This window comes from Melanostigma gelatinosum, assembly GCF_949748355.1.
Source record: "Melanostigma gelatinosum genome assembly, chromosome: 13".
In the NCBI taxonomy this organism is placed as follows: domain Eukaryota; kingdom Metazoa; phylum Chordata; class Actinopteri; order Perciformes; family Zoarcidae; genus Melanostigma; species Melanostigma gelatinosum.
The window spans coordinates 12,401,936-12,429,681 of NC_136646.1; the positions used below are offsets into that span (position 1 = coordinate 12,401,936).

The window sequence follows — 27,746 nt, forward strand, 5'->3', positions numbered from 1 at the left end:
TTTTATACATGACAATGTCAACCAATATGTGCACCACTCTCTTTCTCTCTTTAGCGTCCAACACAGGATTATTTGGATATTTACAAAAGCAAGTTATCATGTACACTGAAAAGCATCAGCACGAGGGAGATTTTCTGCATACAAGGTCACTGCTGTCATCACAGCAAGTAGTTTACATTGTTATGAACAACTGTACGGGTGTGCAGCGCCGCTCAGTGGTGAGAGGGGGTTACAACTACAAAAGGCTTTCGTCAGTCACAGAATATGATAGTCCTCTGATTGTTCACCCTGAAACTGAAATAAAAGTCTGACAAACAGAAAGGAGTACAACTGTACAGTTGATGGATAGAAATCACAATATTTTGCATTGTATATTTGCATTAGGGGGTTATTTTTATTCTATATTTTCTTTATTTTTATTTTAGCCTTCATACAAGAAAAAAAACAACACTCACGAGACCAGAGTCCCACTATGGGCATTGCACACTGTGATACATTTAATTTTAATATAGTTTAATTGGTAGCATAATTCAAATTTTTTTTAAATCATTAATTTAAGGAAGAAACAGTCATACAGATTATTACATGCATCATTTTTATAGTACTCCTTCTATGGTAAGTACCATCATAGTGAGTAAAGTTATCGGAGGGGGCAATATATCTCAGTCACATAAATATATATTTGATTTAGGTGAACCAGAATTCAAGCAAGATAAGTTCATTAGACCATGTGCCACTTAATGATTCAAGCCTTGACCTCATCGTTCCTTAGGGAGTGACAGTTCTGATACTTCTACTTCTTTCTGCGCATTAATAATGATGAACAGTTCACTCCAACTTTTATAATGTTTAGGGCATAATAAAAACACTGAAACACACGAACACACCCTCCCCAGTGCGTCATACACTTGTGATCAGCCTCACTAACGACAACAGCTAATTTTAATTGCTTTATATACTTATGGTAATATGTGATGAGTTGAATTATACTTTGTATTAATCATCTAAATCTGCAAAGCAACCAGTGACTAATGTTGGCAAATACATGCAGTGGAGTAAAAAACAAAGTAGCATAATACGGAAATGCTAAAATTGTAGTAAAGTACAGTAATAAACGTACTTTGTTCCATTCCACCAATAATCCAATTAAACTTGACAGTATTTTAGCTCTGGTGCTTTAAAAGTCTGTTTGCAGAGTTCAGGTTTTATCTTAAACATACAATAGGCAAATGATTAAGTTTAAATCAAGTATTCATGACATACTGCTGATTGATGCTATATTTGTACATTTGAAATCTGACTAAAAGGCCCTGTAGTGCAGAAAGTGGTGTCTCGTGCAGACAGCTGGTGTAATTGGTCAAACAGCCGCTGACTAAAAGTGGGACGTTCCCGGAAAAATCGCGAACCGGAAGGGAAGGCCAGAGCCTCAGAAGAAGAAGAAGAAGAAGAAGACCGCCGCCGATGAGACCAGCGACAGAAGAAAAAGTATTGTAAGTCAAACAACTTGAAATGATTGAAGATTGTGGTAAAGAGGAACACTGAACGCATGTTGGGCTTTCTTTGTCGACGAGCTGTTCACCGTGTTTAGACACGCGCTGTCACATTTTGGTCAACCGATCAGCCAAGTCCGGGTTCAGTCGACACGTCCATCAGACGGGCTCGAGACAGGCTACGAGTCTCTAGCCCTGAGAGACGACAGAACGGGTCCAAAGAGCCTCGGCACAAACATCGCTGAGCAGAATATGACACACGTTTTATTCCAGCTGCAGACACGATAACACGTCACATACCCAGAGTTTGTAAAAATGTCAAACAGCTGACTACGTGTGACGGAGAAAAGGAAAGTTGACTAATGACGTTATCGCTGCTAACCTAGCTAGCTAAAGCTATCAAGTTGTCGTTTCCACAGTTTAGCACAAACGCTTGTTGTCTGTTGTCGATAATAGACGTTAGCAAGCTAATGCTACGCAAATTCACGCTGAATTGTGATTATCAGACGTTAGCCATGCGACGTTAGTCACTAAGCTGCTTAGCACGAGTAACGTTAACGGTGTTGTGTTAACAGTCAGTGCCCGAGTTATTGATGGCGGTCGCTCTATTGTGACCGGCTTTCATAGCTAACGTCATATCTTACCATCCACCATAGCTACGTTACTGTAGTAACAGCGAGCCTGTCCACCACATATCACTCCGCTTTAGACTTCAGAGTTGTACATGTAGTTCCACTGTAACCATGAATGACAACATTGGTAGCATGCACTAGCTTTAGTGGGGTAGTGCACTGCTATGCTCACTTCAAGTTTTCCTTGCAGCCTTTAACTTGCGCACTCATCTGAGGGTTAGTTAATAGGTTTCAGTTTCTCACACTCTGGCCACTAAATGCCAGCTAGCTTGTACTTTCTACACATTCAGTAGAGATGTCATTACTGCTGACCGCATTTGTCTTGTAATTATGCCAGTTAACATTGTTTGTGTGAAGGTGTGCCTCCTTGCATTTAACAGCAAATGCGTTTCCACATGTTTTGTATCCTCTTGGCTCCTTTTGTTTATGGCTGAATAAGGGGAACAGAGCATGGACCTTTGAGACGGAGAAGAGAGTTACTGTTACTTTGCTCGAGCTCTTGTTGGTTTTATGAGGTATGGACCTTGTCCTTCTCAAGTGGTGACACATCTTGACAAACCAGCTCTGAAAGAAGCCCTGCGACTTTGTTGCATCTCATATAGTGAGCAATTATGTAACTTGGTACCTTTTTTAAAAAAAATATATATTTAACTGCTTCAGTTGGTAAACTTTATTAGTATTGATTTGTTTTTTGTGTGCAGCTTTTGACTGATGGTTAGCTTTATTTCCCTGTTTGGGTAAACTCATGAGAAAAGGAAGTGCCTGTGATTTCCTACTGGCCTTGCTAAACTGCTAGCGATGAGTATCACGTTTGCTTTTCCTGTGTTACGTCCCCAGTTTCCCTGTCACTGTTTCCAAGGCCGTCCTCTATTAGAAAGCTGAGCTGTCGAAGGCCTTTACCTTGGATCAACACCACTTCCTGTTTCATTAGAGCGCTGAAGGATTGTTCTGCATTTGTGTCTGTTGTTGACGCCTTGGAGCAAAAAAAAATGTTGCGTATGAAATCTTGTTTTAGGTCTTGAATGCACGGCTTCACTACATGGGAGTTTGCCACCTCTAGGTTAAAGTCCGGCCATTTGACATACTAGACAAAAGGAGGAGGGTGATGCAACCCCCCCCCCCCTCATATCAGACACCACCAGTTCTTCTGGGACCCCACCCTTCAAATGAAGTGAGCAGCACAAGTCCCTGCTTGTGTTCGTGAAACTGGTATAGTGATGTTGTTTGACTGACACTTAAATGGAATGTGTGACTGAGTTCAGATTTTCTCATTACATGATTACAATTTGAATAACACGGCCATGATTTAGCTCCGTGTATCTATACATGTATTTAATTTGTGCACACGCTATCATATTTAGGCGTTCGATGGCCCCGCTAAGTGCTTGGATGTCACGCTGGCAGCAGAGCATACAGGAGGCCGCGATGAATATTTCACAGGCTCGCCCTCTAGTCTGCTCCTGCCTCCCCCCCTCCCTCCTTTCAGTGACCCGTGTGCCGCTGTCTCTCCGTGACCCACTTGCCTGTGGAGGTCTTCGGACGCCATCAAAGCATCCGTCGCAGGCTGCTTAAGATGTGTGCAGGTCTGTCTTGGTGCAACAAAAAGAGCCTCTGATGGCCAGACACCGACGTGTCTTCTTCCTTCTTGAAATGGTGCGCTCATTATTGATTTCACTTCACCGTTACTACGCCGCTGGTCAGCTTGGTAGCAGATTGTGTGTGTGTGTGTGTTTTGATATTAATAGTTAATGTGTGCTAGTCCGGGTGTTTTCTAGGTCTGTTCCCACAAACCCAGTCCGTCCATCCCTCGCTCATCTTTGCTTCCTCTCGTGGGGAATGTGAGCAGGTGAGAGCTCATCTCTGCTGCATGCTATCAGATGATCACAGCCCTCATGTCTGTTGCACCCGGGGAACAGAGTGCCTTTTTATCTCCTGTCTGCTGCCGCTGTGAAGCCTTCCCTTGGCTCTTTAGAGCCTTGTGAGGCTGTGTGTCTGCCAGTTAAAGAGTCCAGAGAGACCTGAAAGTGCACCGCTGATGGTGTCTGCTGTAGTTAGATGGATACATTTGGTGACATGCTGACACTATTTCTTTGACCATAACTCATGTAGAGCCGACTTATTTTTACGTTTGAGTGAAGGGCAAACGCTCTAAAAGAACTGGTATCTTCTGTGACCGTGATTTCTAAAACTCAACTAAAGCTGCAAACACACAATAGTAGCCGTAGACCTGCACAACTAAATGTGTTCATATAATGAACGTATGCAGCATGTTTGGTTGGTACACTGTCTAATGAAGAATGCCAGTTCTGACAGATCTCCTGTCACATGCTTAAGTCCGGCTCAGCAACGAGCCGAGAGAAGAAGAAAAACAGCCTCACATGACCAAACTCTTAATTATTCAAGTATTACGTTAACCCTACAGACTGTCAGCAGCGCCGTCTTTACTTCTCCTCACGCTCAACGTTTCCCTCCTAACTTGTAAATAGTCTTAAGTCGTCGGTGTGCGTTGTGTTTCTGCATGCCAGCGACAAAGCCGAGGCTACCCCCAAGTTTTAATGTGCTCAGCAGTAAACGGTCTTCTGCAATCTTCACTTCCTGCTTTGAGCTGAGTTGTTTCCTGTCCTTTTGGCCAAGCAGAAGCATGAGCTGACCTCATGTGTATCAGCCAACTGTAAAAAAAAAAACGATTAAGCAAGGTTTCATACATGCAAAGCAGGCTGACGGCTCATTTCTACCGTCTTTGTGGATCATTTGGGCCGCAGCGTACACCTCATTTTAGCGGCGAGAGTGAAGTCATGGTGTAGATAAATGCCACCTGGTTCTTTAAAAAAAAAAAAAAAAAAAACGTGGTCACTGTTGGAAATATTTATCGTAATGATATTTTATTATCAGATTTTTGTCGTTGCTACGTCCGTGGAAGCAGCCACAGAGATCTTAATGCTACACGAGCTCGTCATGGCTTCAGCCTGTGGCCAGATGTGTGTTCAGAGATGACTAACAGGAGGAAATGTGTTGAGCTTATGTGTTTAAGACTTAATACTGACGTCTATAGTTTCGACATGTTTGTTTTTCATTTCTGCAGTGTACTCCCTACTTCTGTAGATTTGCACCATCAATTCTGCAGATGCACATCCTTTTATTTGGTTATTATGAGACGCTGAAGTAAAGGACCTCGACTGTTCTCCTCCAGCACTTGTTGACACTAAACACGATTCAAGGATGAACTCGTTATCTGAGGCCCCGCCCAGTGGGACGCATGTTTCTGTGTCAACGTGTCTGTTGTTGTAATCTTGGCTCAAACTAAAGTTTTCGTGCAGACGTATTTAACAGAAACACTAGTTAACGCGGCGCTTTACTCTTCAGTCGGCTGTCAGCTCGTAACAACTATACTAATAATGAACTACCTCAGTATTCTGCTGTTGTGGTCGTTTGAAATGAAGCGTTAACGTCCTAAATGATGTGTTGTTTTTTCCAGCTCCCACCGGTGAGGTCTCCTCTTCCTCTGGCTCGTCTACCTGCCTGAACTCAACGTGCCCCCCCTCCCTCCCCTCCCCTAACCGCCCCCCCACCCCCTCCGGGACCAAGACCCGGGGCCTAAAGTCAACCAGACTTCCTCCCGGGTTCTTCTTCTTCTTCTCCCTCCCGATTCTCCACACTGCGCGATGGCAGGGCGAGGCGGACCGGCGCGCACCAACGGCACCGCGGCGAGCAACAAGATCTGCCAGTTCAAGCTGGTGCTGCTGGGGGAGTCGGCGGTGGGGAAGTCCAGCTTGGTGCTGCGCTTCGTCAAGGGCCAGTTCCACGAGTACCAGGAGAGCACCATCGGAGGTGAGGCGTCCGAGTCCCATAACTGTGGATCGTGTCTTCTTGTCACGTGGTACTCGCTCTGAAACATTTTCAGCACGTCAGTTGGTATAAAAACGTGTCTCTGCCGGTCCAGAGGAACTGATGACTCGCTTGTCAGTCTTAAGCTTGTGCAGGAGACGGAACGGCAGAACGGTTCTTTGCATGCATGTTTTTCTGAGAAAGGACGGAACATGACCAGAGTGTCCTCTTCAGTCTTTAGGCAGCTGGAGGAGTGAGGTTACTTGAAACAGGAAGGAATTGAGCCAACAATGGTGATTTCCTGGACCTCCTGCAGATCAGTGCTGCTGAAAGAGAGCAAGAATGTTCAGTCTGTAGCTTTAAGTGTTGGTGTTAAACGTGTTTCTACATTATGCTGATTCCAGCTTGAGGGCTACAGAAGTAAACGTGTGTGTGCGTGTCATAAAACCATCATGCGGCACACGTGTGTAAATTTGGCAAAATATTGGAAATACGACTTGTTTCAGCTCTACACGTAGACTTTACGTGTGTAATTCTATGAAGACAATAACATATTGACTAGCATCAGATCTTTTAGTTTAACGTTGTCTCCTACATGTTGTGAGTAATGTGCCTGTAGGATGTGGGGACAGGATGCTCAGTGCTTTCACTCTCGCCGAGTCAGCATGTTTTCTATACTACAGAACCGTGTGGTCAGCTGAACGCCTGGTCAAAGATTACAAAGCTTTAAACTATGTGCGAGCGAGTGTTCGGTGTCCTCCGTCATGTGACGGCCTGCTGAGTAAGCGGGTTGTAAGCAGCAGTGCCTCCTGGCGATGTGCCACAGAACATTTTAACTTCACCAATGATGATTTTCTGCTCTGCTGCTGGTTCTAATACGTACTCTTGTTCTCTCCAGCTGCCTTCCTCACCCAGACGGTATGTTTGGACGACACAACGGTGAAGTTTGAGATCTGGGACACTGCGGGACAGGAGCGGTATCACAGCCTGGCTCCCATGTACTACAGGGGAGCCCAGGCCGCCATCGTGGTCTACGACATCACCAACACAGTAAGTCACCTGGACACCAGCCGGCCTCGTGTCACCTGTAGGCTGGACCCGTGTCTTCCGGTTTGGGTCGATGATTGTTTCATTCAACAGACCTTTGGTCTGAACTCCCACGTAAAACGTGCATCAGGGGTTTCAAGTTTAAAAGCACTTCATCTCATGTTTATGCACTTTTTTTTTTAAAGGATACATTCACACGTGCAAAGAACTGGGTGAAGGAGCTCCAGCGGCAAGCCAGCCCAAATATTGTTATTGCCCTAGCAGGAAACAAAGCAGACCTGGCCAACAAGAGAGCCATAGACTTCCAGGTAAAGATGCTGTCTGATGCTGAAGTCGACAATCCTTTTCAATGACATTTCTGAATGAAAATCAGCTCCAAATCCGTTTGTTTCTGTGTTGCATCTTTAGGAAGCACAGGGATATGCAGATGACAACAGCTTGCTCTTCATGGAGACTTCAGCCAAGACTGCGATGAATGTCAACGAGATCTTTATGGCCATAGGTGAGCGCTCCACACATTTCACTGCTCTCATCAACAGCACGCAGATCGGTGACTATCTTGATAGTGTTGGACTCCAGGGCTGCAACTAATCAATTCATCTGCCAATCATTTATTTTGGATTAATCACTAAATATTTGGGAATATAATTTCCCAGAACCGGAGTATGTTTTTTTACTTAAAGTTACTGTGAGGAACATTTCCGTGCTGCAGTACAAAGAGATGTTTTCTAAATGGACTCTGGTGCTCGTAAACACTGCCGATCCCCGTCAGGGAGCACAGATACCAACGCATCATGAAAGATTTAAATGATTACTTGATTATCACGATAGTTAGCGATTTATTTTATGTTAAAGGTTTCAGCTCTGTTAAAGTAAAAGTAGAATTTTCTGCTTATTCTTCTCGAGCTTTACAGTAAATAAAATATCTTTTGTGTTTTGGACTCTGGGTCAAACACAACAAGACGTTTGATGATGTCACCTCGGACTTCAGGAAAATAGTTTCACTATTTCCTGATGTTTTATTGACAAAACGATCGAGAAAATATTCGCCCGAATAATCAAAAATGAAAATGGTCAATTGTCGCCATAGCGCAGTAATTCATTTGTTGTACCCCAAAACAGCCAAGAAGCTCCCTAAGAACGAGCCTCAGGGTGGACCGGGCGCCGGCGGACGAACCCGAGGCGGCGTGGACCTGCAGGAGGCCGCACCGCAGGGCAGGAGCGGCCATTGCTGCGGTGGCGGGAACTAACGAGTCAGCTGATCCGACCAATCCTCAGCCTCGATCAACCAGACCAGATATTCGCCAGCTGTCAATGTCCCATCGGTCGAACCGATCCACGGTCGGACCAACCACCCTACGAGCAACGCGGCACCAATTAACTGTTCGGCAAACGAGTCCACTGGCCAGTGAACTGCCAGGTGAACCGACCCACCGGCTTATTTACACAATCCTATTCGAACCCCAGGACCAATCCAGGACCTCGCTACTGATGATGGACACTTGACGTCACCTTAGGAGGGAGAAAAAAACGTCCCATTCATGGATGAAAGAAAAAAACATCAGTCATTACCAATGGCTCTTTAAACGGCCTTCTTGCTCATCGATTTTTTTTTCTGTATTTGTGTAGAGGAAAAAAAAAATGAAAGCAACAGGAATTGCTATAAACGGGCTGATTGGCCCCGCCCCCTCTCTTCTGTCCCCTGCTTTCTCATGCACCGTAAACGTATGAAGTATTTCCATCTTGGTCGTGTGACACTGTTTAAAGCTCCAGCTGCACGCAGCAGTAGACGGAGAGGGAAGGTTCGTCACAGAACGGGAACGGACAGATGTTTCCTTCTTGGTAGAGCTGTGTAGAGTGAATTATTACATCGTTATTGTTGTCACTATTATTATTATTATTATTATCATCATTACTTCTCTTGACGCAGGCTGTTAAATATGATTTTAAAGCCTTTAAGGTTCTACAATTGCCTGTCTGTTATCAAACCATACACAGTAAATAGTACTTCAATAACATCGTCACTCATAAGTAATTTTAGCATTAATGTAATGTTTTTGAATCCTGATTGTACAATGACAAGATGCATAGCATAAAATCCCAGCTGTGTGTTGACAAACGTTGCTGTATTTGTGTCAGACTTTTCAAGTTTATAATCAATCAGTAGTTACTGTCAAACATTATCTTCCCAATCTCTACATGATGTTTTGTCAACCTTAATTATTTTGTGATGGATTGGGGTTTTTTTCTGTGTTCATTTCTTTTCTTTCTGAAGATCTATGGTATTAAATGCACTGGTTGTGTCTCATCATCTGTGTGACTCGAGATGTTATCGTCGGCTTCCTTTCCTTTTTTTTCTCGCTTTTGTTTTTACTCTTCATATCGGGGGGGATTGCTTTCACCTGTAATGACATGTCATCGACAACTAGCACAGCAGCCACTGCTGTTAGGTGGGAGGGTGGGGTCATGGGTAGATAAAGAAGAAAACAATGTAATTTTACCAATAAACAAGGGGAACGTATCTTTTCTGTATTCCTGTTTGATAATTTTTTGATGTCCAAATATTGTTGACTGGGATTATTTTTAACTAATCTTTTATTTAAACCATCATAGCTCTGCAACCAAAACAGGCCAATATGAAGGAAATTCCTCATCAAAAATGTATATAATTAGAATTTAATAATTTCTACATTAAATCTTTGTAAATCTGACTTGTTCACAAACAACACTACCCATGATCACCACAGACTAGGCGTGGTGCCTTCAAGTGCTGCAACCTTTCTCCATCCACCGATTCTAAGCCAGATGCGCTGACACTTATAGTTGGGCTTCCTCTGCAAAATATTTAGAAATAATAATATATAGCAGAAGACTGCAGTATTCGTAATATTCTGTCTACTAGTAGGAAGCATCACGGCTGTTTATTGTAATTATTACATGGAGTCGAGCTTCCTAATGTTTGATAAGAAAATAAACATTACTGCAGATATGCGGTACTAACGAGACATACCACCCTTATTGATGCGTCTAAAGAATATTGATAAAGATAACTTAATCTTCTTACTGGGCCGGTAACCAAATTTTATAATTTAAATATGGCCAGAGGTGTAGTGACGCATTGTGCCCACTGGGGGGCGCTAAAGACACCCACCAACTTCACAAGTATAAAGTCAGACATTAAAGCATAATATAACTTCCGGTGGAGATATTCAGAATAATACATTCAAATTTGTCAGAGGCGCAAATAGTATCAGTGATTACGGGAATATTGTGGTACATGGATGATTTGAGGCCTCTTCCGGCGTGGTCACGTAATGTTGTGACATTGAAGCGACAAATATTGGTGATATATTTATACTTTGAAAGGTTGATACTGTGGAGAAAAGTCTGCTTCCATTGTAAAATGAAGTGTTTGCATTACTTGTATTCTTGATGTGTGTTCTTAACGCCTTTATTTTTTATGAGAAGATCTCAAAAAAGGAATTTAAAATTCTAACCATTGCTGCGGTTCTCTTAAATCTCATTTTACCAACAGCGCTTGAACGCAGCATGTGAGGTAAACGAGAGCAGAGGACGAGTCTAGCGCGTGGACATGTCGGACCCGGCGGCGCAGGCCTTGCAACCCCGACTTCTCCAAGCTCAGACCGCTGGGTCAGCTGGGTCCAGTACCGCCGCGACAGGCTCCGGGTCAGGAAACAGTGACCCGGCGAGACCGGGACTCAGCCAGCAGCAACGTGCAAGCCAGAAGAAAGCCCAAGTCCGAGCTTTCCCACGGGCGAAAAAGCTCGAGAAACTTGGCGTATTCTCCGCATGCAAGGTAGCTAGCTTAGCTTAGCTAGCCAAAGTTCACCACAACAAAGCACTCCTCGGGCAGTATTAGCATTAATGGAGGAGGGGGAGCGAACTGTAGCGCAGTCAAGGCACCGCAAACATAAACGAGAGCGTAATGACGTGTCGTAATTGTTAACTTTTGTAGCTAGCTCGGTAGACACTTGTGTTATCCACATTAACGTTGGTTCTTTGAAGCATTATCAGCTAGCTTAACGTAACCGTTTAGTCATTCATTGACGTACAAGAACACCAGCAAGTTACTGTGTAAGCCGGTTTATTGTGTGTTTAGCATATTTTGCCTTTTCTCAGGCTAGTGACACATGCAAGTGCAATGGATGGAAAAACCCAAATCCACCGTCAGCCACACGTATGGACCTGCAACAGCAAGCAGCCAGTCTGAGCGAGCCGTGCCGCAGCTGTGGACATGCTCTGGGTACAAACGAATCAACCTCTACAAATACACACACACATAATATATATATATATATCCCCCTATACGTTTGATCTCTCGCTGTAATAGTGTTACATGTTTTTACTCGCAGCTGACCATGTGTCTCACTTGGAGAACGTGTCTGAGGAGGAGATTAACAGGCTGCTGGGGATGGTGGTGGACGTGGAGAACCTTTTCATGTCCGTGCACAAAGAGGAGGACACTGACACCAAGCAGGTCTACTTCTACCTTTTCAAGGTAAGCAAAGTGGGTCTCGCATCTGTGTAACTGGTGAAGCAAACCACCGTGGCCCAGTTCTTATCCACCCTGTTCTCCTTAGCTGCTGAGGAAATGCATCCTGCAGATGAGCCAGCCGGTCGTAGAGGGATCCCTTGGAAGTCCACCATTTGGGAAGCCCAACATTGAGCAGGTAAACATGATACTAGAAGAATCTCCAGGTTACTTTGATAAAACAGGATCGTAGCAACAGGCATGCTTGTCATATGTTTATGCTTGTTATTTATCCTATAGTTTTGTAATATGACAATAGGTGGTGGCCCGTGTGCACAACCCGTGGAAAATAGACAAGACCAATGTCACATTTCTCATTCATTGTCCGCTGCCTCCTTTTCTTTATCTTTCGTTTCCTTTTCCTCCAAAGGGGGTTTTGAATTTTGTTCAGTACAAGTTCAGCCACCTGGCACCGAAGGAAAGGCAGACCATGTTTGAGCTGTCAAAGATGTTCCTCTTGTGCCTAAATTACTGGAAGCTGGAGACGCCAACGCAGTATCGCCAGCGCACCCAGAAAGATGACGGGACGACATACAAAGTGGACTACACAAGGTGTGTTGTTGTTGTTGTTGTTGTTGTTAAAGGGAAGCATGGACATGCTTTTACTTGTACGATATCTGTGTAGATGCTGATATCTTGTCTGTATAATAACTATTTTCCCGTGTGGCTCCTAGGTGGCTGTGCTACTGCCACGTCCCCCAGAGCAACGACAGCCTGCCGCGCTATGAAACCACTCACGTGTTCGGACGCAGCCTGCTCAAGTCCATCTTCACCGTGACCCGACGGCAGCTCCTGGAGAAGTTCAGAGTGGAGAAGGACAAGCTGCTCCCAGAGAAACGCACGCTCATCCTCACACACTTCCCCAAGTAAGCTGACTCTCTTGAGAGAGAGAAAACATTTGCTCCACCACTGCCAGTATAATAAGTCTGCATATATGTGGTTCAGTTAAGATGGACTGAGAGAAATCAATATTGGTGAAACAATACTTTTAATGTTCGGGCAGATCAGTTGCGTCACTTAATGTTACGTTGTTCTCTGCGTGAGGTCAGACTGACCTGTCAATATGTCGGCCATGTTTTTCCTGTAGTTTTCTCTTTTTATTTATATGTATATATATTTAGGTAGCATATGGTATTTTATGTTTGAACTTGTGTATTGTGTCTGTTCCCCGTGTATATTTTGTGTATATTTTTGTTTTATTTATTTGATTTAATTTCTTTGACTGCGTCGCTTTGTGACTGGTGCCTGTGAAAGATGTGATATAATGTTATACAAATACACTTTGCTTGCTTGCATGCGTTATTATTGCAAAGACTCAATTTGTCAAATGTTTTAAATTGCTCACAAATTATTTTGAAAGAGGGAACCGAACATCAAAAATGTTTTTATTGACAATATATTGTTTGCGAGGTTTAATTCAGGCTTTAAAGAACCAATCGCAGTGTGCACATATTGTTTATGTTGTAATCCAGTCTACAGAGATTAGTTATTTTCAGTCATGTGAAAATAGCCCAATGTATGTAAATCTATAGCGACCCTCTTGTTGATATTTCCCTGTGTACGAACCTTTCCATCTGAATGTGGTCAGGTTCTTGTCCATGCTGGAGGAGGAGATCTACGGAGACAACTCACCGATCTGGGAGGCTGACTTCACCATGCCGGCCTCCGACGGCACGCAGCTGGGCCATCAGACAGGTGAGGCAGGTGTACCGCCCGCGAGTCAATCAACTATGACGCTATTATTGGGACTATAAAACACAGATGTTTCAGCCTATTGGATACTACAGAATGTAAAACGATGCCTTCACTGATCCCCAGAGCAGAAAGTCACACGTTACAACATGCAAAAAAACAACAGGGTTAATGATGAGGAAACAGATTAGGAACAAAAAACAAAGAGATACATTTTATTCAACAAGCTACAGTGGGTACGGAAAGTATTCAGACGCAACATCAGTCAAGGCGAAAATCAAAACTGTTCTATGGCAACTGCACTGGGTCATATAGGCTATGATGTTTTTGACAAGTTCATTAAATTATCATTATTATTAGAGGAAATTAGGGGGGCATTTTTTGCCCCCCTCCTAGTGATATCAGGGGCAAAATTATATTTCTTAGGGGCATTTTTGCCCTTTGCCCTCGTGTATTTCCGACGCTGGGTATGAAATTAAATGAGCTATTTAAAAAACATCTGAAAACATCATCGCTGGCTTTTGCATTTGTCACAGTTCCTGTTGTGCGGTTTGTAATCGTGCACCTGTGCGTTGCAGTGATCAGTCCTGCTGCCGGGTCCGGCTCCCCCGCGCTGCCCAAAGGTCTGAGCAGCATCTCCTCTCTGAGCAGCATGGACACCGGAGCTGCAGAGCCCATCACAGGTCTGTCAGCTCTGACTATGTGGAGTATTGTGTAATATTGAAAGCCACCGTGAAGCGCACACACACACACACACCTGCGACTACAAACGTAAGGGGGGTGATGGTAATAAACCCTCAAACAGCAATGAGGGTTTAATGATGGCTCTAAAATCCTTGTGAGCCGACTCCTCTTATTGTTTTAATCGGAGCAATGTCGCCGTTTGTTCAGGAGAGAAACGCAAACTCCCGGAGGCGCTGACCCTGGAGGATGCCAAGCGGATCCGTGTGATGGGAGACATTCCTATGGAGCTGGTCAATGAAGTCATGATGACGATCACCGACCCCGCTGCTATGCTCGGACCAGAGGTACGTCGTTCAGTCTCGGATGAAGGTCAAAGGTCTCATTTATTCCAAATATTGACTTTAAATTTTTTTTATCTTGCTAGACTAATCTTCTGACTCCAAATGCTGCCCGTGACGAGACCGCCAGGCTGGAGGAGAGGCGGGGCATCATAGAGTTCCACGTCATTGGGAACTCGCTCTCCCAGAAGTCCAACAAGAAGATCCTGATGTGGCTGGTTGGCCTGCAGAACGTCTTCTCTCATCAATTACCTCGCATGCCCAAAGAGTACATCACACGGCTGGTGTTTGACCCGTAAGTAGATCTATTCTAGTTCTCTTGCGTCGCCATCGCACGTCTGCACACTGTTCTGACGTCTCCGACTTTCACAGGAAGCACAAGACCCTAGCCCTTATCAAAGATGGCCGCGTCATCGGAGGCATCTGTTTTAGGATGTTTCCCACTCAGGGCTTCACGGAGATCGTCTTCTGTGCCGTCACATCCAACGAGCAAGTTAAGGTAAACAATGACCGTTTACTTTACCGAGAGTTGTGGTGGGCCAAGCAGACTAACGAGGCGCTGGTCAACATTCTGTCACTTGTTGTAGCTTTAGCTATGAAATTAATTGATGATAACAAAATCTGGGAATTTGGCAACAAATAGTATTCAGAGAAAACACATTTTTGACAAAGTCTTTTCTCTGTTTTTCTTCATTTTAGGGCTACGGGACCCACCTGATGAATCACCTGAAGGAGTACCACATCAAACACAACATCCTCTATTTCCTCACTTACGCTGACGAGTACGCCATCGGCTACTTCAAGAAGCAGGTACTGCGGCCGTGAGCCGTGCATTGGCTCTGCTGCTGTCCTCTCCCTAAACCTCGTCCTTTCACTGACTCGTTCTCTCCTCGCAGGGCTTCTCCAAAGACATCAAAGTGCCGAAGAGCCGATACCTGGGATACATCAAAGACTACGAGGGAGCGACCCTCATGGAGTGTGAGCTGAACCCCAGGATCCCCTACACGGAGCTCTCTCACATCATTAAACGACAGAAGGAGGTACGTGATGCTGCGAGAGCTTCTCGTTAAAGCCAAAAACGTGTGTTTTCTGCTGTGAGTCTTTGAGTTTTTAACATCACATATTTCTTAAATGTCATAACAGATTATTAAGAAGCTGATAGAGAGGAAACAGATCCAGATCAGGAAGGTTTACCCAGGCCTGACCTGCTTCAAAGAGGGCGTACGGCAGATCCCGGTGGAGAGCATTCCCGGCATAAGTGAGTGTTTGGTTAGTGTGAAACAAAATAATAATGATCTGTTTTATCATATTACTTAAATTCGTTTTTTCTTCCAGGAGAGACGGGATGGAAACCCAGTAACAAGGACAAAGGGTAAACATTAAGCACCGTTTGCCGTCTTCCCTCTGGGTCCCACACTGACCGTATCAATAACAAGAGGTTTAATCTGACTCACTTACCTTTCCACGTGTTTTGCAGGAAAGAGGTGAAGGACCCTGACGTGTTGTACAACATGTTAAAGAACCTCCTGGCCCAGATAAAGGTAAGAGTCGACAGGAGCACGCATGCACCTACAGGAGTAACCAGACCGGAGACTAACCAGCGGCTCTGTCCCTCCAGACTCATCCCGATGCCTGGCCCTTCATGGAGCCGGTGAAGAAATCCGAAGCTCCGGATTACTACGAGATCATCCGCTTTCCCATCGGTGAGCGAGCGGCCGCCGCTTTGATTACACACAAACTCTTTATTAAACAATGAATTCACATTTATCGTTGTTTCTTTCCGCAGACCTGAAGACCATGACGGAGAGACTTAAGAATCGATACTATGTGACCAAGAAGCTTTTCATCGCCGACCTGCAGCGAATCATCACCAACTGCCGCGAGTACAACCCTCCGGACAGCGAGTACTGCAAGAGTGCCAACACCTTGGAGAAGTTCTTCTACTTCAAACTAAAAGACGGAGGACTGATCGAGAAATGAGACGAGAGAGTTATTTACCCATTTCTAAACCGGCGCGGGGCGACTTTCACTCACCCCGGATGACGAGGGGAAACGTCGCTCTTGTCATATCTGAGTTAATAGAAGGGGTATGTACGTGACTGGAATAGTTGGACAAACAGAACCGCTTTGGTAATATCAGATCTAGTTGAGCGTGTCGGCATTACCTCTGAGGTAGCTCCTGTCACTTCCTCGTTTCCACTTCTCACAGCGGGTCAAGACGACGCGTTTCATTAAGTGTACCAAAGTTATCGGTCCAAGTTATAACAATGCCACACTTTCCAGCATTGTTGATCGTCTTGATTGATTTTGGTTTTGTCGCATGCGATGACATTTGTTCATTCTACTTTGCTTACAACTCGTCACTCAAGCAGAAGTACACGTAGGGTAGAGTTCTTTCACGGAAAACTGGACCTCGGGACCTGAAGCCGCCACGCTGCCTTTCATTACTGACGGACACTTGAACATCCGGCCGTCTTCATGATGCGTATAAAGACGAGCGTTGTCCGAGGGGCGGAGTCCTTAAAATACTTAAACACGCTACTTTGACTCTGGAGTAGTCTGGTAACGATTCCATCAGTTGCTGAATAATTAATCGAACACGGTTGTGAGTTGTTGATGAAGTGCAAAATACCGAACGTGATGGTTACAGCTTTAGTGTATTTTGAATATTATTTATCATTTAGCGAGATTATTTTCAACATTCTTCCCAAAAGTAAAAAAAGCATCGATGACTGATAATAAAAAGCGTTTGTTGCTAATGAAGGGCCGAGCATCAAATATGTCAAAACTTAATCATTTCCCCGATCGTTGCCGTCACGACAACACGGTGGATGCGTAATACGGTTAACATGACGCACACTGGTCACACACCTGGCTTCAGGATGAGGTCGCACGTTAGTTTAGCTCGCAGGTGTTCTTGATGGTTTCGTTCCGTTGCTAGACTCTTGTCGTACAGTCGTATGCACACACACACACGCTGAGTCGTCTCTTTAGTGTACAGCCACGCTGTCTGGTGGTCACCGGGTTACTGGGTTGTTTATGTTGACGTGGGGGCGGGGGGGCTGGTTTATTTATCACACCATACACGAGCTGTAGCGGGTGGTTAAGCTGGATCAGTTAACAATTTGAATCCATTAAAAAACTTTCAGCCATAGTTGTTGCAGGTTGTTTCTTTTCTCTTTTTTTTTACGGTGACGAACATTTTAATGTTTGGTCAGTGCTTCTTTTATTGGAAGTAACCGTCTTGAGCCTGCTTGTTGACTGTTTCATTGACTTGTGTGTGCGAGTGTGTTTATTTTGTACTTGAGTCATGACTGGCTTGGAATTACTGAAGTGACGTCAGCGTTGCTTTATTCAGGGTTGTCTATTCCGTACGTTTCCCTCAATCTACCTATGCTGCATTTCAGACTTTCTTAATAAGTCTGAGTGAAGTTTCCACCTGTTTGAGGATGGCTACTGTCTAGTTTTACTGTAAAACTCTTCATGACTCTATTATGAGGACTCAGAGGACAATCAATCAGCATTCCCCTGGAGGGGTTGCTGAGAGGAAAAAAAGGACGGAATCTCTATACCAATTTGTTACTTTTCTTTTCTTTTTCATGACTATATATATATATTTATTTATATATATATTTATATTTATTTATTTATTTAAACTATGTTGTGAACTTCAGTCACTTGACTGGCTGAAAGATTTTGAGGATATCAGACCATGACAAAATAAAAAAAATTCACAAAACGTTTTTGGCCACAACTCTAGAATTAATTTGTTATTCACAACAATTTCACACAAATGTCTAACAGGATAAAATATTGACATTTTGGAGAGTCGTTGAAACTGCAACTTGGCATAACACCTTGAGGCAGTGCGTCTGTTGGAGTTGTTGGGAGCTATTAAACACTCGTACCACTTGTACAGTGTTAGAGTGACACCTTCTTACCTCAAAAACAATCTTTAGCTGAGTGTCTTGCACACAAATCCGACGAAGTTACAAAATTAATACTTTTGTCATTTTAACCTGTTAAAGCGACTTATTATTAAATTCCAATTTAGTTCCTTTCATACATTTTCGTCCTTTGGTCAGCTTTGGTCTCTGGGTCCTCATTTGACGCTCAACAGCAGTTTGATTCGCACCATAAGGCTCTTGGTGCATGTAAAACACTTACCAGTTGGACCGCTACAGTGAGGCGTCCTGATCAGATGCCTGGACCACCTCAGCTGTTCCCCTTTCAACACAAAGCAGCTGCTCTACTCCAAACTTCCTCCGCATGTCATTTCGTGCGCTTGTACACGTTTTCATTGGTAGACTCGAGCCCCTCTCCAGGAGTTTGATCCCAGAACAAGCGCTATGCGTGGGAGAGAGTCCACCTCACTCACCAGCTCCAGTTCCTTCCCCGCCAGAGAGGTGGCATTCCATGTCCCTATATACCAAGGGTAGGCACGCGGTCCCTGCTTTTGCCTGCCACCAGCTCACAATGCGCCCAACCCCAATGTCTGTCCCTGGACTCTACCAGGAGTTATTGCCCCTCACAACAGGGATTCATGGCCACAAAGTCGGAGAAGGGGCATCAAAGCAGTTTCACGCGCCTCATAACTCTTTAGGTGCACGTTCGGCCATTTAAAACAATAAGTGTACTTTAAAAAGCGTGAGACGCTCAAGTGCCTTTGGACCTTTCGTAACTTTCTTTAGTTAAGGCTTAATAACAAATGCATCCCTTAACTATCTTCAGTGACCTGCTTAATTGGTACATATTTGTCTCTTAAACTATCCAGAAATATTGAGTGTCTTAGAAAGTGCGTGTGTGGCCAAATAGTTGCCTATTATTGTGCAGCTGTGTAAAAAAAAAAAAAATCAGTACTTCTGTTTGAGTCTGTAGCCTTTAGGTTTTCTTTAACTGATGCAACAAAAAGCAGGGCCCATTCAGGGTGTACTGTACACACAACCTGACGAACCTTTTTCAGTTTCAGTGAAACACCCTACTGCAAACCACATATATAGTTTAAGATAAATATAAGATTACATATGGCTAGATTATAAAGGGTTTGTGAAAGGCTTACTTATTATCAGTGCTGCTGTTCAAGCTTCCGCTGTCACTGCAAAGTGAAGAGCAGCGGTCGTTGCTCCAGAGCCTCCCTCAGTGGCACCATTCTGTGGACACATACAGGTTAAAGTTTCGTTTCTCCGTATCACACATCTGATCACGGATATAAAGCATCGTGGATGTTGAGTGCTTTCTGCATGTAAATCGCAGGCAAATTATCGTTAATATTGTAAATGTGCAATACATTTAAGAAGAAAATAACTCTGGTAGTATATGTATTGTTTTGAATAAAGTATATTTATCATACTTTTCCCATGCTGTGATGTTTCTTTCACCCATACTTTTATAAACGGGTAGAGAATTCATCCGTTACCGCATTGTGCTTATTTTCTATTTCTACTTTTGCATTGATTCTGTGACTCTCCTTGTGCCTAGTTTTTTATACATGTGTAGGGGTAGTACAGCCCAGCATGTGCTGTAAACTGAGCATGTTGCTTATATAGAGATGTTAATATTTTAATATATTATTTATTATGTATAAATAAAGCATTTAAGAATTTTTATTCAGGTTAATAATAGTATTTCTGTTCATCTGATTGCTCCATAAGCATGCTATTCTACATGACATTATCGCTCTAAAAAAGGTGGTATGTGTAGATTTACACAGCTTCTTTCAAATTCCAACGTTTAGCTTGACTTAAAATGTGCTTTACCCAAGTCCTGCAAAACAATGACTTGCAACTGAAATCAAAAAGTGTATGAGGGCAGAACAGATCCAGTTACATAAGTTAAAGCAGGCATGGGGATTTCCTGCTTCACCACAAGCAACAACAGTAAGTTTTGTTTTCCTGATAGAATGATGAACAAGTATAGGGCCCATTTAAGGGGTAAGCAAAGACTCAGGACGTTTTCAACACTCTACAAACACACCATGGCTGTACGCCACTACTTGAAAAAAAATACATAGATAGGATGTACACTAAATATAGAAGTGGGCCTAAAAGTGCCTTTTTATTTTGAACTATTACTATAAACTATTGTCTTTGTAGTTCAGGCTTCCCCTGTCACTGCGTAAAGAACTATACTGTTGTTCCTCCAAAGCCTCCCTCAGTAGCAAAACCCGTCAGAGGCTTTTGCTTTCGTTTTCCCGTTTCCACATCGAACAGCTGATCAGCAGTTTAAAACCCCACGACTGACGCTGTGTGACGGTAGTGGACCAGGAGAAGCTGGAAACGCCACACAGCTGAGCAGTGAGTAAATAACGGCTGACTTTTTAACACTTTAAATACATGACGCGGCTTATTGCTTCATTTGTTTCATCAGCGCGACTGTCTGATCCAGTCCGACTTTATTGTGTTATTGATCACAGTCTTTGATGTAGCTACTGGTATGATCTTGTGTTCTTTTTTCACGATATTATAGACAGTGCAGGATGGCAGATTTAGGACTGCGGTCATACCAGGAGGAAGTGGTTGAAAGGGCTCTTCAGGGAGAAAACATCATCATATGGCTGCCGACGGGAGGTGGAAAGACCCGTGCTGCCGTCTATGTGGCCAAAAGACACCTGGAGATAACGCCTAAGGCTAAGGTGGTGGTCCTGGTAAACAAGGTACACAGAAGGCGCACAGCAGCAGAATCATCATGAATAGACTTCCAGTGTGGCCAAAATACAATGCGTCTAACTGTAATGTATTATATATTGTAGGTCCACCTTGTAGACCAACATTACACCAAAGAGTTCAAGCCTCACCTGGGCCATGACTACACCCTGGTGCCAGTCAGTGGGGAGAGTAAGGAGAAGGACTTCTTCGGGCCAGTGGTGAAGAGCTCAGACGTGGTCATCTGCACAGCACAGATCTTGTACAATGCTCTGACCAACACAGAGGAGACCAAACATGTTGAGCTCTCAGGTCAGTAGAAGTGAGCTTTAACGTCCATGATTATGATGTTGGGATGACTGGCTGAATTGATGAAGGTTTTCTAATAGAGTTGTACATAGAAATTGTACCCATGATGCATTCATGCTTTCCTACAGATATTACTCTCCTGATTATCGATGAGTGTCACCACACCCACAAGGACTCAGTCTACAACAAGGTGATGGCATTCTACGTGGAGAAAAAGTTGAAAAGAGAACAACCATTGCCACAGATCTTGGGTCTCACTGCCTCACCGGGATCAGGGGGCGCAAAGATCCTGGAAAAGGCGGTTGATCATGTGCTGGAGGTCAGGGTTTACCGATTCACCTTTGGTTTTTTACTGAAATTAGAGTGAAATGTCACTAATATGAGATAGTCTGTCTGATCTCCCACAAGTGTTTTCATCTTCATCTTTCTGTCCTTCTCAGATTTGTGCCAACCTGGACTCAGCCATAGTTTCAACTAAAAACTATGTCTCTGAGCTGCAGCAGAACGTACCCAGACCCGTCAAGAAGTTTGACATTGTGGAGAAAAGGCTTGAGGTAAACTACATTTGTTCTTTGCTCTTTAAAACAACTAATGTTTCCAATTAATAACTGCTGTGGTAGACAGTAATCCACCCTAATATAATAAACTGACCTGGGCACACCAAGATAAATGTTTTTTTTATCTGCTTTGGCTCATATTTGAACAAACAAAAACTTCAAAACAATGTGAAAGATGGTATGATCATGTAATATAACGTGTGTTCTTCTAGGATCCATTCGGGGATCATCTTAAGAGCATGATGCAGATGATCCGTGAGTACATGGACATTCCTCCAGACTTCCCACTGAGAGAATGTGGCACACAAGAGTATGAGGCAGATGTGGTGACACTAGAGAAGCAAGGTAAGAACTCATTTACATTTTTTTTACATGTGATGGCAAGGAGAACACAATTGAAGCAAATTAAATGTAAAATCAAATGTGTGGAGAAAGCAATGCTTCTGTTGATGCTGGTACATAATGTGTCTATTTGGATCAGGAGTAAGCGAGGGCAACAGACTGCTGGCACAATGTGCTATCCACCTCAGACAGTACAACGATGCCTTGCTCATCAACGACACCCTGCGAATGATGGACGCTTATCGCTCCCTAGAATTGTTCTACGACAAGAAGTTTATCACAGCAATTGATGGAACAGACTTCTTCCTGGTGGGACTTTTCCAAGGTAGGACAAAAAGGATTAGTTACATGTCTTACTTTAATGCACATGACTTATATGTTAAGCTCAACATTTTGTCCATTCAAGCAATCATTAATATCACCGTCCTTAAACACAGAGAACCAGGTGGGGCTGAAGAAACAGGCAGGAGATTCTCGCTATGAGAACCCAAAGATGGGCCAACTTGAAAGCACTCTGCTAAAACAGTTTGGTCCAAGTGTGAATTCAAAGGGAATCCTCTTCAGTAAAACACGTAAAAGCATCCATTGCCTAAACGACTGGGTCCGCCACAATAAAGCCTTGCAGGAAGCTGGCATCAAGGCAGCCATCCTCACCGGGGCTGGCAATGGTGGCACTTACATGACGCAGGTGTGTTCACAAACAATCCCTGACCATGAAGTCATTCCAATTCAGTCACAACTTGTCTATAGATGGGTTTCTGTTTCGCATGACTCAGTCCTTGCATGCTTTCCTCGCAGAACGAGCAGGCGAACACGATCCGCAATTTCCGCCACGATACTGTCAACCTCCTGATCTCCACCAGTGTGGCCGAAGAAGGCCTTGACATCCCCGAATGCAACCTGGTGGTACGCTATGGACTGCTTACAAATGAGATTGCCCAGCAGCAGGCCAGCGGACGTGCCAGAGCGAGAGACAGCCAGTACTCAGTGGTCGCCGAGAAAGGGGGAAAGGAAGTGAAGCGGGAGCTCATCAATGAATATCTGGAAGAGCTGACGAAAAAAGCCATTGCCAAGGTCCAAGAGATGAGCGTCCGAGAGTTTCGCACAAAGGTGAGGCTGCGGTGCGCCGTACATCTTCATCCTTTACTCTCACTGCTTCGTGTTTCTGCCATCACCTTTTGTTCGTCTTTGTCTCCAGATTGCTGAGCTTCAAAAGGAGGCAGCTATCTTCAGAAAAATGACAGAGGCACGCAAAACAGAGAAGAGGAGTCGCAACACAGCTGACAGCGTCCAGCTCTTGTGCCGAAACTGTTTGAAGTCTGTGGCCTCAGGCAGTGACATTAAACTTCTTGAAAACGTGCACTATGTCAATGTCAATCCCGACTTTCAGTGAGTTGAACTCTTTGTGGTATAAGAGTACATGCAAAACCATATGCAGGCTGAAGTGTTTACGAAATGTCTTAACTGCTCTAATCATGGCTGATCTTTGCTCTCAGGAAACATTACAAAGTCGGTGGAGAAGTGATGCTGGAAAAGAGTTTTGAGGACTGGGAGCCCGGGCGTACGATCAGTTGTAGCAAGTGCAACCAGGTATAGTTGGTACTCTGCCAATTAAAGTTCATTTAAAACTCAGAAAAGAGTTCAATGCAGGTCATCAACAGCGTTGATGTGGGTGGGATGTCAGTTTTATTCTTCTTTGAATTCACAGGACTGGGGATTTGAGATGAAGTACAAGGGGATTGCCCTGCTGCCCAATCTAGCCATTAAGAAATTGGCCCTGAAGACCCCTGAAGGCACGAAGACTGTGAAGAAGTGGAAGGCTGTCCCTTTCACTGTCGAGGACTTCAGCTTGGAAAGGTACTGCCAAGACAACTTCCTTGACCCCCTTGATTGAGACACCAGCAAGAGAGCTCTGTGTAGGTTCCCCCCCCCCTACTTCACATGTGCATCTTTATCTTCAATTGGAGTTGGATTACTTGTGCTCATTTAGAGAGAGCAGCATTGTATTGTTGAGGTGCGTCGATACAAACACAGGCTTTTTCAAACATTCACTCCTCACATGCTTGCATTAATTTGTGCTGCCGGGCCAGCGAGGCAGCAGTGTTCTTCAACCCGTTACGCATCGATCATGCTTGAAATTAGCATGACAGCTTTGTTCATGCCCAAGGTCCTAACTCCCTTTGCATGTTTTTGTGCGCGTTTCCTCCGCTTCATGCCAAGTCAAGCACAGCAACAAAGCACACAATGACCGCTGCTGCAACATGAACCTTAACCATCATGAACACTCGACATGTCATCACGAAGATGAACTCTCTTTTAGCTATTTTAAGTTGTGTTTTTAACGAGCAAATTACTTTTCACAGTCGATGCATGTATGTGTGTCTGGGGTACGTGGATGTTGTATACTGATAATCTCAAATATGTGATGTACTTATTCAAGTGTTTGACGGGATATAAACACTTTCATTTTATTTTGTTGGTGTATACTATTTTATAACCAATGATGGACAATGTAAAGAAACTTTAACTGCAGAGATGACATTTTAATAAACATTCCTCTTAAAATGGCAAACAGATCTCTTGTAATTGTTTTTGCACTTATTACCCACTAGGTGTCAGTGTTGATTAGCCAATCAAGTCAATTTCTCTACTTCAGACTTGCTGTAAAAATGCAGTCGAGGCAGACAAACGTGTAACTCTCTTCTCACACTCCGCAAACTTTGCGGTTATATCCTTGTGCTTCAGTAGAGCGGCTCATTGTTTGCTAGTAGAAGATGGCAGCCTCCGGATATGTGTATCTGACATCTCGAAAAAATAAAAAAAATGTACTCCGTTGACAGGAATAGGGAGTATTTCCGTGCATTGGTTCTGATGCAAACAGTGGCTGTAACAATGTAACTGTGTCTTTGTGCGCGTTTAGATGGTATGGTGTTAAAAGATGCTTTAAACCACAACATCTGCGAGAGCTTCTCTTTGTAGAGTGAGTGAAATAGTTTTGACTGCAGCAGCTCACTATGCTCCTTCTGCATCAATGGATCAATACAGGGTTATGTATTCCAGTTTGGATCATTAAACACCATCTACACAGTCCACATAGAGGAACAGTTGTATCAGACTTGCAAATCGATATATTTTACTGCATATTAACTTGAATCCTCAGCTTGATTTAAGCAATCCCCCAAAAGACATGTTTTGCCAGCTAATCGCGTGAAACAGTCTCTGCTGAGGATATTTACGGCTTCATTTTGCTGCTGTGTTAACATACATGAATCCAGCTTGATATGCAGCAGCACAACTTCGGCTACAATGAGCAGTTTCCAAAATAAACCCAGATTATGAAATAAAATCAACCGTGGGGAAGCCATTCATTTAAGGCCTGGCAGCTGTATTTGTATAGATCCACTTTTGACCCACGCACCACATCTTTGTGTATTTATGGGCAAGACACGATGAGGTCAACCTCACTGTGTCACATGTGCCGTAATCCTTTCAAAATCTGGCAGAGAGCTGGAGTCAGTAGTGCAGCCATGCATGTAATCAGGCTAAAACAGGCTCTGTTCCGGTGTCATGCCTGATTCTGATTCAGGCAGGCGGAGTGGAGCCGTACAGTGTATGATTTACTCTGATCAGGCTCAGGCTCCAGAATCAACGCTGATTACTTCCTTTTACTTCCCAGCTCAACACCCCATGCATCTTAATTGCAATTAGCTTTCTTCTGAAATTAAAGCAGCTTGGAGGAGTTGAGCAAAGGATGATAACATGGTGTGTTGTGTAGGTGTGTGTGTGTGAGTGAATTTAGGTGATGCACATAGACTCACATTTATAGTATGGCCTCTTGTCATATATAGGTATCCAGGCCACACACACGACTAATCTGTCTGTATGTCCCATTTAATGAGCACTACCAGTCTGTTTCTAAATTCCTTGGTTGGCTGAGGGAAAGCACGTCTTACAGCTCAGAGACTGACATCATAGGATCTTATTAATCCATGCACACAATAACTAACATTTCCAATATACGAGGCAACAACTTTCTCAATCATGACATGACTTTGTCCAATTCATATCCTAAGAAATGTGAAAGATGGAGCATGTTTATAGGGACCCCCGTTCTTTTGGGGCATGTTTAAACAAAATGAAAGCTACGGGAAACTCAGGACTAATTGTGTTGGTGCTAACACGGTTAATTAGAGCTGTAATGATAAAGTGTGTATCAACAGAAAATGTATTATTTTGATAATTGTCATTTTCCAAGCAAAAAAAGCCAAAACCTGTCTTTTTTTTATCATATGTGAGGACTTGCTGCTCTCTTTTGTCATATAGAAGTTAAATGAATGTATTTGGGTTTTAGACTGTCAGTTGAACAAAACAAGCAATCTGAATGATCACCTTGGGAAACTAAAATGGGCATTTTTTTCTCACTATTTTCTGACATTTTATTAACAAAGTCGTTGTTGATTAATTGAGAAAGTAATTAGCAGATTGACATCAAAATATTTTTTCGCTTTATTAGATTTTTTTCAAACTGAGCTAACAGTGCGCGATAGGATACGGGCCGGCGGGACTGCAGCTCCGTAGTTGTCGTCTGGTGGTGAGTGTGTTTTCAATTAACTGCGACTTGGCAGCATTCCTTCGCTCACGTCACGCGGTTTACTTTTACAGCTGTAACGTTGGTTCTGGGAGATCTGTAACGATAAACTGCTTTTCGTGAATCCTCAAACAAAGTGTTCTCTGACCGTGTTGTCCCATTCGGAGCGTTGTGTTGAATCAGGGTGACGCACGTGCAGCTGGTGTGCCACTGTGTGTGTGTCGATGACAAGTCTGTCATCAGCATAAACTAAAGTTGTGTTGCTGTAGTCTGTAGTGGGCCTGTTTTGATTGTACATGGTCAATACACTGTTGTCATCTGGCTGAAACAGAACGTGCACGGCTCAATGGCTCACAGGTTAATGGAAACATCGACCATTTGTTTGTTGGCCTATTTTGACCAATACATGATTACTTGTGACCTTAGTGCAGGCAAGAGTTGTGAGCAGTTCAACCAAAGAGGTTCCCCCCCTTACTCTGTTTCATTTGAAAGATTTTAAGATGCCTGAAGTTCACAATTAAAAAAGCAAAAAGTCAGCAGAAAAGTCAGCAACAAGACAACGGTCTACAGCCATACTAACGGCTCTGCAGGCTGTAGGTAGACGTTAACTGTATTTCCTGCCTATTTGGGGGCCAAAGGTTTCAAGGAGTATTTCATCAGTAGGCTATAAACTGTAGGTGGGTAATTTCAACATATTGACCAAAAGTAACATACATTGAACATTTGACCGAGCGAAAAACTTTGATGGAAGTGCCGTTACTTCTGCAGCTATTTGGTCATATTTTTGGGGGGCATAAGTGGTTTTAATTGTATATTTTAAGCTGCTTAGAGATCGTTTTTTTAGACGGGTCATCATTTCCTCTCTGATCTTTGATGTTGCTGTGAAAACATCTCCTTTCAAACTGTATTTATTCAAGTTTCTTGAGCCAAAAATAATTTTACAAAATTGCATTTGAACACATCATGATGACTTTGTAATTGACCTTTACCCGTTATCATTTTTTACTATTTGGAGCTTGAACGCACCATCATGTAGCTGTTAGCTCCAT

General features: G+C 43.5%; 3 protein-coding genes across 3 annotated transcripts; all 3 read left to right on the plus strand.

The window, feature by feature from the left end:
* Positions 1-1,398: 1,398 nt before the first annotated feature.
* rab5c (RAB5C, member RAS oncogene family) lies at positions 1,399-9,303 on the plus strand. The gene is made up of 6 exons (XM_079282019.1): positions 1,399-1,490; positions 5,598-5,950; positions 6,846-6,997; positions 7,180-7,302; positions 7,403-7,496; positions 8,117-9,303. The coding sequence occupies exons 2-6, from the start codon at positions 5,785-5,787 to the stop codon at positions 8,242-8,244; spliced, it is 663 nt and encodes a 220-aa protein (XP_079138145.1). The 5' UTR covers positions 1,399-1,490; positions 5,598-5,784; the 3' UTR covers positions 8,245-9,303.
* Positions 9,304-10,247: 944 nt separating this feature from the next.
* On the plus strand, positions 10,248-17,724 carry kat2a (K(lysine) acetyltransferase 2A). Its single transcript, XM_079282583.1, has 19 exons — positions 10,248-10,337; positions 10,530-10,811; positions 11,135-11,258; positions 11,368-11,513; positions 11,596-11,685; positions 11,917-12,098; positions 12,221-12,412; positions 13,135-13,241; positions 13,817-13,921; positions 14,130-14,266; positions 14,347-14,555; positions 14,633-14,759; positions 14,960-15,070; positions 15,157-15,300; positions 15,404-15,518; positions 15,596-15,632; positions 15,738-15,801; positions 15,879-15,963; positions 16,047-17,724. The coding sequence occupies exons 2-19, from the start codon at positions 10,587-10,589 to the stop codon at positions 16,238-16,240; spliced, it is 2,394 nt and encodes a 797-aa protein (XP_079138709.1). The 5' UTR covers positions 10,248-10,337; positions 10,530-10,586; the 3' UTR covers positions 16,241-17,724.
* Positions 17,725-20,489: 2,765 nt separating this feature from the next.
* On the plus strand, positions 20,490-24,672 carry dhx58 (DEXH (Asp-Glu-X-His) box polypeptide 58). The gene is made up of 12 exons (XM_079282603.1): positions 20,490-20,553; positions 20,726-20,912; positions 21,009-21,213; positions 21,339-21,529; positions 21,651-21,764; positions 21,980-22,112; positions 22,249-22,434; positions 22,547-22,797; positions 22,908-23,219; positions 23,308-23,498; positions 23,606-23,699; positions 23,818-24,672. The coding sequence occupies exons 2-12, from the start codon at positions 20,736-20,738 to the stop codon at positions 24,001-24,003; spliced, it is 2,040 nt and encodes a 679-aa protein (XP_079138729.1). The 5' UTR covers positions 20,490-20,553; positions 20,726-20,735; the 3' UTR covers positions 24,004-24,672.
* Positions 24,673-27,746: the final 3,074 nt, after the last annotated feature.